The following is a 9494-nucleotide window of genomic DNA, read 5'->3' on the forward strand; positions in this document are numbered from 1 at the left end:
TAGCTCAGGGCCTTAGCTCAAATTACTCATAGCATCCATCCTACGTATTGCGCAGCTGGACCATAAAAATACCTAAGCACAACTAAGGCAAAGCACATGCCAAAGCATAGTTGTTAAGGTCTCAGGTCGGGGCCGCGCATGGGATTATAATGGATATAAGCAGAGTAACACATACTGACACGTAAAGGCTAAAAAACTCATTCATAATTCCCTATAATAAATGCACGATAACGTCGCGCAAAAGAGGAACAATGAAATGTTAAGGCACGTGTCAGCATATTCAGAATATTGCAAAATAACTTGAAATATGACAACTGTTAAGGATTAAATAAAATAATTTCCTTACAGCCTTGTCCAAGTTTCAATGTGTAAGCATACCTTATATTCAATGAGCACAAACATGCAATATAAAGAGACGAATTGGGAATGCGCAAGATGCGAATAAGGGAAAAACAAAATTTCATTCCACAAACATAGAAGTTTACAAATTTACAAATGATGAGGTAAAAACTACAAATACAAAAAAAAAAAAAAAACAAGAAGGGCTTTTCAAGTCTCTATATCAATATCAGCCTCTTCATCGTCCTCATCATTACTTCCTCCCTCAGCATCTGGCGCAGCCCGCTCCTCGTCATCTCCAAACTTACCATAATCAAGCTGTTCGTCTTGAATATAGTCGTCTTCTATTATGATAGCGTCAGGAGTAGGTCCTTTGGCCACGCCAGAGCCGTTGGCAGAGGTAGCGTTGCCCGCGCCATCATCATGGCCACCAGTCCCTTCACATTCATCAAGTAATTTCTTTAAAGCGCCAAGATCGGGCTGGTCAGCAAGCGCGGCTATCTGCAAGTCACAAGGAACAGTATGAGTACAAAAGATTATGAAAATAGGTCAAGTAAACTCATTAAGGTTAAAATACCTGCTCAAGGATGGGAATTGGAGTATTCAGGTACTTCTCCCCCACCTCAGCCATGTCAGCGCAGACAACGTCGAGCTGATAGGGGTAGTCGGATGGATTCTTCTTTAGCATGCCATATTCATAACCATCCTTAAACCCTTCAGCTCGACCCACCAAGCGCGACGCCGCATTACAATCCATCACAAGGGTCTGAAACTCGTCTGAGTATTTCATCGCATAAGCGCAACGAGTCACACCCTGTGAGATCAGCCATTGACGGTCCTGCGCGAGGGAAGAAACAGACGTCTCAAGAGCAGGGATCTGAGAGTTTAACAACTCAACAGTTTCCTTGGCTTGTTTTAGCTCTTCTTTGTCAGACGCCGCTGCCGCCAAGGCTTCATTCTTTTCCGCTCGCGCAGCATTGAGCTCTTTCTTCAGGCGCGCAACCTCACTCTCCAATAAAGATTTGTCAGTATTAACCTGCGCAATAGTTTGGTCACGCGCCTCTGCTTCCAACTCCAGGTCACGCGCTCGACGCGCGTACTTGGCCGCGTCTGCCTCTGCCGCTTGCAGCTTCTCCCGCGCAGCTTGCAGCTCAAGCCCGCGCTTCACAAAAGCAGCGTTGGCACTTGCCCGGTTCTCGCTAAGTTCTGCTTGGAGTTTCTCAGCCCTCTCTCGGGCATCAGAAAGATTCCAAGCAGAAATCTTAGCCTTTTGATTGGCCTCCGCAAGGGCATCACGTACCTTTATATAATCATTGCGAAGCTCTTGGGAGGCAGCAAAGAACGCAGACCCAGCAAAAAGGTGGTCATTAAGCAAGTCCACGCGAGCGCGGTCCTCTTGAAACCTCCTTTCAGCTGGAGAAACAGAGTGAGCCCAAAAGTCTTCACATACGCCCATGGATTGGAACGAGCTCTCTTCAGTGATATTCCAGCTCGGGCGGTATATGTGATCGGCTCCCTACAAACACAAAGCAACGCAAAGAAAGGTTTTAGTTATCTAAACACTAATTTGGAAGTCTGCACAGCGGAGCAAAATAAACTTATACCTGCGGAGAACCGGCAGAAAGGTTAGCGCCAGCTGGTGAGCTCCTGCCCGCCCCATGAGAAAAAGGCTGCGCCACGAAATCTCGTGGCGCTATAGGGCTTACGCGGCCACCATCAGAATCTTCAAAATTAACCTCCTCATCATCCTCTATAACAGGTCTCTTCTCCTGCGACTTGGAAAAATCAAAAATAGTCTCACGAGGAGGGCTGCGCGCAGGAGGAGGTGAGGGAGGTCTTGACGCTGTTAGATCAGCGCGTAAAATAGTCTCCTGCTCCTTAGTGATCCCAATGAGAGGAGATTCAGTACTTGTTGGAGCAGGAGCAGAACTAACGGCGCCAGCGCTAGCAGTGCCACCAGCAGCTTGTGTGCCAGCTATAATTCCTATTAAAAAACCAACAAGGAGAAATGATTCGTGACTTGAACTAAAAGAAAAAATCAGACAATCAAAGCGCAATAAATACCTTGGCGCACCGCAGTCCGCGAATTAAACATCGCCATGAAGTCCATTTTCCCCCTTTTCGAGGGTAAAACAGGGGACTTCAAAACAACCTTCGGCGTAGCCTCGGCACCTTGCTGCGCCTGAGGTTGAGCCACCAACGTTGCCGGCTCTACAAACATTTGAGTGAACAAAGCTTCATTAATGACTATCAGAATCACGCTCATAAAACCACAAAAAATAAACAAAGTATACCTGTTGGAGAAGACGAAACATCAGGCACAGTACCGCTTCCTTTGTCCGCTGCGCGCAGAGACGAGGTGGCGGCACCATACCTCGTGTGGACGGGAGGACTGCCCACACCTTGAGGCAAAGAAGACGAGGAAAACTTGGAAGTAAAACCCTTGGTTTTCTCAAGTCCCTTCGCCTGAGTAGGAGGAAGATTCTGGGCAACAGAGGCATCATCTTTTTTCTGTTTTTTACTGGCCCCTGCGCCAGTTTTGCCTTTAGCCTTGCGCTTGAGTTTTTGCGCTTCAGCTTCTTCCTCCTCCACTTCCTCTTCCACAAGCTCCAACTCATAATTAGCGAGCGCATCTACAATACGCGCAACAGAAATGATAAAACCAAATTTGGTACTCTAAGGGCCTAAGCACAAATACAAAGGCTTACCAGGCGCATCGCTGTAAAAACAAAATTCTAAATCGACAGGGATGAACATATCATCGAAGCAATCAGGGAAAGCAACTTCCCCAGCGCGCAGCGCGACTGAGCCACCTTCCGTATGCTCGTCATAGGCGGCGTGGATGTATTCCTTGCTTTCTGCACAAAACAAGACAAGTGATATCAGCAAAACGAATTATACTCGCGCAAAATTAATGCAATGAACAAACAACCCACCCGAGCCATCAACATGGATGACAGGCTCAGTCCCGCTGTCAATCCACCTCTTGCTCATGCCAACCCCCACCAACGCTTCCTCGCAAATTTTCCTGGCGGGGGATGGTTCAGCAGATAACTTCTTAACCCACGCGCCAGATGGATTCTTAAGAACGCCATCATCCGCGGGCGCAAAAGTAATCGCGCGCGTAGTCATGCGGATGGGAATCACACCAGCCTTGATATAAAAGGATTTTTCGGCCTAGTCATGAAGGCTTTTGAAGGAAACAGTGCAGCACTTAACCTTCTGACTGCGCGGTGTGAATGAGAACCAAGAATCTTGGATTTTCGGCTTATAAAAATATTGAAAGCGCCGAGGGGTGCGCTCCTCGCGCTGAGCTTTGCACATGAACTCAAAATGAGTCATGCGCACTAGTCCACAGGGAGGAACCTGAGATATACGAATCCCGTAAAACTGGAGGAGCGCACCTATAAACCTCGTCATTGGAAGACGAAGATTACAGTGGGTGAAAAAATGAGAGTATAAAGAGATATAGCCGGCGGGAGGATCCGCCGCCGTTTGCCCGGTCGCCGGGAGCAGACAGCCATACTCAGGGAGAAAACCCTGAGAGGCGACGAGATTATCAAAGTCAGATTGTTTCAACTTGCAGGGAATCTCATCCCATCTCTTCACCGCCTTGTTCTTCCCTCCCTCCTCCGACGAGGCCTCGGCAACCCGTTTACCCTTGCCGGTCTTCTTCAAAGTAGACATAACCAATGATTTTACACGGCCTTTACTAGGGGAAATTGTGGTGTCTGGGTTATCAGACATACAATTGCGAATCGAACAATATGGTTACTTTAAGCACGGAAATCTGGAAGCAAAGATAAAGGCTCTTAATCGGAATGTAAATTGAAGAAGCAAAAGCTCTGAAAATGACAATGGAGATGAAGAAAAAACCGTTCAAAAGGTTTGGTTTTATAGGCCCAGGGGAGAGAAAGAGAAACAAGTAATAATCAGATCTACGCTCACGCGCCCCCATGCGCAGGCGTAGGCCAACATAAGCGCGACACGTGTTCCTGACACTGTATGAGGAGACGTGAAAGGCAACTGTAGCACCTCGAGCACGCGAAAGGTCTGACACATAACGTCTCCATCTCTGATGCATGTCAGCATCAACCAACCACGTGCATTGACGATTCGTTTTAACCAAAGGGATAGAATTTCGCGCAACGCACATATGAGAAATGAAAAAGAAAAGACAAACCCTGTTAAAAGAGCAAACTATTAAGTCTAATATCTATCTTACCTCGCTCGCGCGAGACAAGACACACATTAGACTGGGGGGCTTGAAGGGGTATGCACCCGCCTTAACATCGAGCGGGGCGGGTCAACCCACAAGATATAGACAAGAGGCTTGAAATCAGGATGTCACGAAGACACAAAGCCAAAACCTATGCGCGTGGCGCATATCACATATGCTCACGCATCACATATGCTCACGCATATCACATATGCTCACGCATCACATATGCTCACGCATCACATATGCTCACGCATATCACATCCGCGCGTGGCGCATATCACATATGCTCACGCATATCACATGCTCACGCATATCACATCTGCGCATGAAACATCTGCGCGTGAGAATAAAGAGAAGACCTTGCGCATCCCCGGGATAGGTGCATAAAGGACAACCATGATTGTACTCATCAGACAACCTTCCAGAAGGTATCTTTTAAGGAATAAAGAATGTGCTGATGTTGACAGCTGCCAATGACAACTCAGCAAAACCCATGTGCCACCACGTGATGGCACATGGGTCAGGTAAAATACCTTGGTCAGAGAATAATCAATGAAAAAGCACCAGGTGTCCTAAGTACACGTGGCGCGAAGCAATAGGAGGAGGCCAAAAAGACCCTAATTGGGTCTGAGCCCAATCATTGGAAACCCTAATACTATAAATACCACACCACCTCCACAGTTGGGGTCACGGCAAGAAATATATTCTGAATCCTTTACTCTTTTTCACATTCTTATCTTCTCCTGCAATATCTTATTCTCACACCGGAGGGTTACCCCAAAGAGGACCCCTCTGTCCCTTTCTGAGGGGTAAGCTCACGGTGCTGTTCGTTTTGTAGGTGGAAGAACTCGTATCTCGGAAAACCATCGGTGATATAGCACACTCATACCCGAGGAACGTAGATCGTATACAAGGTAAGTCGATCCACGCTTCTTCAGGTGCATAAACCGCGGCTATTTTCAGGAACTGGGAACCGGTTCCGGGTATGGTTAACAAAAGTCAAAACCGGGTCAGGGTAGGAATCAGTTCCGGGTATAGTCAGGCATACTATATGTAATGATGTTGGTGTGTCCAACTTCTAAATGGTATTTACACTTTAGAAACGTAAAATTAGTAAATATTGTAATGAGTTCACGCACATATGTGTATATAAAGTAATGTATGTGCCAAGAAGTGACTATTGGTAAAAAAATTTGATGAATACGTACTACTGGTACAAAACTTTGATTAAAAACGTAAGTATTGATACAAAGTTTTAATTAAAAACATTTATATTGCTACATTAAGGGTCTGTTTGGTAAGAGGTAACGAAATGGACAAGATAATAGAATTGATAGGGGACTGAAATTGATTATTACAATTCCTTTGTCATGTTCGGTTATATTGTTCAGTAGCAATAAATAAATAAATAACCACATGATTGAAATACAAATGACAAAAATGCCATACCTTATAATAAAGAAAATTTACCAAAATAAAAATGACAATGATGACAACGATGGTGGTGGCGGTGGTCATGCTGCGGCGGTGGTGTTAAATGCTAATCAACTTGGTGCATTAATAGATATGGACTTTGAGCCAATAATCAAAATTAAACACTCATATGAGTGTTTAATTAGAAGCATAATTTGAAAACACTTGTAATTGTGGAAGAGTCTCCATGACTCACCATCAGATTTTCTTATTATTCATCAATCATCATTCACAAAAGTAATAAAAGTAAATAAACCATTGCATTTATCAAAATTGTGAACAAGAGTGTTTGTTCCAAAATGTAAAAAACCAAACTATATAACTCTTAATTATTCCCCAAACAACTCCATAACCATAACCATGAAGCTGCATCAATCGGCACACGATTTTTGCAACTCGAACATCACCAACAGCTCAAAACTTAGCCATATGACGGATCAAGTCAACAACACGGTTACTGTATCCCCACTCGTTGTCATACCAAGACACAAGTTTCACAAAGTTGTTATTCAAAGCAATACCCGCCTTTGCATCAAATATGCTAGACCTCGAGTCACCCACAAAATCCGTAGACACAACATCATCCTCGGTGTATCCTAGGATTCCCTTCAAAGTTCCCTCGGCCTCAGCCCTGCACGACATAACATTAACCACTACACCAAACACCGAAACTTAAAAGTTAAAATATCATTCATAACATTATGAAGAATTGAGATGATTTTACTTGATAGCAGCCTTAATATCATCATATGAAGCAGGCTTCTCGAGCCGAGCAGTCAAGTCAACCACGGATACATCAACCGTGGGGACACGGAACGACATTCCTGTCAGTTTCCCGTTAAGGGCAGGAAGGACTTTTCCCACAGCCTTCAAAAAAAAAGTGATGATACATCATACATATGTTCACATAACATATGTAAATAAAACGTCATAATCGCACACGCTAGTACCTTAGCAGCGCCAGTGCTACTCGGAATAATATTAAAAGAAGCGGCTCTTCCGCCTCTCCAATCCTTCATTGATGGACCATCAACAGTTTTTTGAGTTGCTAAACATTTTAAAAAATAAATAAATAAAGTTAGTATGAATTATAAGTTTACATTATAGGGTATGAACATGTATAAAAGTTATGTTAACCTGTGATGGAGTGAACAGTGGTCATAAGGCCTTCAATAATGCCAAATTTGTCATGAATGACCTATATTATAATACAAAGAACATTAAACTTTATAAATCTATTAACAAAATGTGACAAGTATGCAAAGCGCCATCCAAACCGCTCGCCGCTCGAACTCGCTCGGAAATTGCTTGGAAAATGCTCGCTCGTTTTTTTGCTCGATTGTAAACAAGCCGCTCTGCTCGGTTTAGTTTGTAAACAAGCCAAGCAACTTGCAAAGGCCTGCTCGGTTCGATTCGGCTCGAAATTTTTAATTTTTTATATATAAATATATATGAAAAAATATACAAATATATAGACAACACACACAAAATATAAGTATACAACTTTTTAAACCCTCTAAAGTTTTTCCTATTCCGTCAGTTTTATAGTTTTATTAGTTCGATTCAAGTTTTCAGAATACTAAACGTTTGTTTACATGTTCATTATATCTCACTTCAAACTTCTTTCTCCTAAAATTTTACAATCTATTATACGTTTGTCTAAAACTATTAATTTATTTACAAAATATATTATCTACAACCTTCAAACTTGTTTCTTATTGAAAATTTTAATGTGAAAAAGAAATTAATAATACTCGAAATCGCTCGATGTTCGATCGAAAAATGCTCGATTCGATTTTGGCTCGTTTTGTTTTTCGCTCGGTTCGAATTTCAGCTGTTCGGTTCGGTTCGGTTCGGTTGTATACGAGCCAAGCAATGAGCAAGCCTCCGCTTGGTTCGGCTCGGCTCATGAACAGCCCTAAGTATGCTACAAATAATGTATCTAACCTTTGCCAATGGAGCAAGACAATTGGTGGTACAACTGGCATTAGAAACAATGGTGATATCAGATTTGTACTCTTTTTCATTTACACCCATAACAAACATTGGAGCATCTGCACTTGGAGCTGAGATCACAACCTTCTTTGCACCTCCCTAATCAACAACTAAACATTAATAATAATATTCTTTAATTGCATCAAACTTGCAATAAGCCAATAATTTAACATTAATAACCTTCAAATGTGCAGCAGCTTTCTCTTTATCGGTGAACACACCAGTCGATTCGACAACATATTCGGCTCCGGCTTCACCCCATGGGATTTCCTCAGGGTTCCTGCAAGTTAGTTGAATATTATTAATAATTTAATACTATGCAATTGATATCGCCGATATATCACTAATATATTGGTGACATATTAGTTATCAGTTACCAGTTCCTTGGTAAAATATCGGTGCACCATATCGGTCATAATATTGATCTCGATATTATCGGCGATACTGACTGATATTTGACCGACATATCATCGATATTTTCGATAACAGTGTTTTAAGTCTTAATAAGTTCCTACTGCTACAGTTGTTAGTGTTTTGCAAGTTGTAAAAGGTTAATTTGTTAATCGTAGAATAATATATTGATTGAATTGTTAGTGTTAAATTGTCATATTTATATATGTGTGTGTGTGCACGTGTGTGTGTAAATTCTGCATGATATTAGAATTACCGATATTCCACGAGATAAATAATATCTCAAATATCGGTCATTGACCAACATCTGATATTTTTCCGCATTAACTGCTTAGATTTAGTATGATTTGTTTCATGTATGGTGAGCTGCAAAAAGCAAAAGATGGAGAACCGAATTGAATCAAACTTACCTCATGCCAAACACGCTAACAGGTTTGTCACCAAAGAGAAGAGACTTTGAATCCTTAACTTTAATTTCATCCTTTTTGTATTGGCCATGAACACTATCATATTTGAACATGTAAATCTGGAAAAAAAAAAGTAAACATTAACAAACAATCATCATCTTAAGCATTTACCTAGAAAAAACTGTTTGAAATGGTTAAAATCTACAACATAATATCGTATATATATATGCTACATAATAAAAGCGTAACTTTTTATTTGTCACGTGACATTTCTAAATAATAAATTCCATAACTCTTTTTACAAAAAAGGTTATTCGTAAAACGTTTTTATAAATTGAACATTATTTCATTATCAATTAACCTGTTCGCTTTTTATATTAAGCGCTTACAGACTAATGAATTATATCGTTTTTATTATCATAAAGAGCGGAGAGAAATGCACCATGTAGTCAGTGGTGATGAACGGATCGTTAACAGCAACAAGTTCAATATCATCGCTTTGTAGCGCAACTCTGGCAACTAATCGGCCGATTCTTCCAAATCCTGTATGAAACAAATTAGAAAAAGTCGAATCAAACAAAATTATTAATCAAGGATGAGAAATTAACCGTTGATTCCGATCTTGATCTTTGCCATGCTTAGTGTAA

The 9494-nt window shown here is 41.8% G+C and overlaps 1 protein-coding gene across 1 annotated transcript; it reads right to left on the minus strand.

The window, feature by feature from the left end:
- Positions 1-6306: 6306 nt before the first annotated feature.
- On the minus strand, positions 6307-9494 carry LOC143597413 (glyceraldehyde-3-phosphate dehydrogenase, cytosolic-like). The gene is made up of 9 exons (XM_077075919.1): positions 9456-9494; positions 9290-9390; positions 8851-8966; positions 8210-8309; positions 7982-8128; positions 7172-7232; positions 6985-7082; positions 6759-6901; positions 6307-6665 (listed from the first exon to the last, which is right to left on the minus strand). The coding sequence occupies exons 1-9, from the start codon at positions 9481-9483 to the stop codon at positions 6449-6451; spliced, it is 1011 nt and encodes a 336-aa protein (XP_076932034.1). The 5' UTR covers positions 9484-9494; the 3' UTR covers positions 6307-6448.

The sequence above is a fragment of the Bidens hawaiensis genome, unplaced genomic scaffold, assembly GCF_021521415.1.
Source record: "Bidens hawaiensis isolate Kalapana, Puna unplaced genomic scaffold, B.hawaiensis_p1.1 tig00048245_1, whole genome shotgun sequence".
Lineage (NCBI taxonomy): Eukaryota > Viridiplantae > Streptophyta > Magnoliopsida > Asterales > Asteraceae > Bidens > Bidens hawaiensis.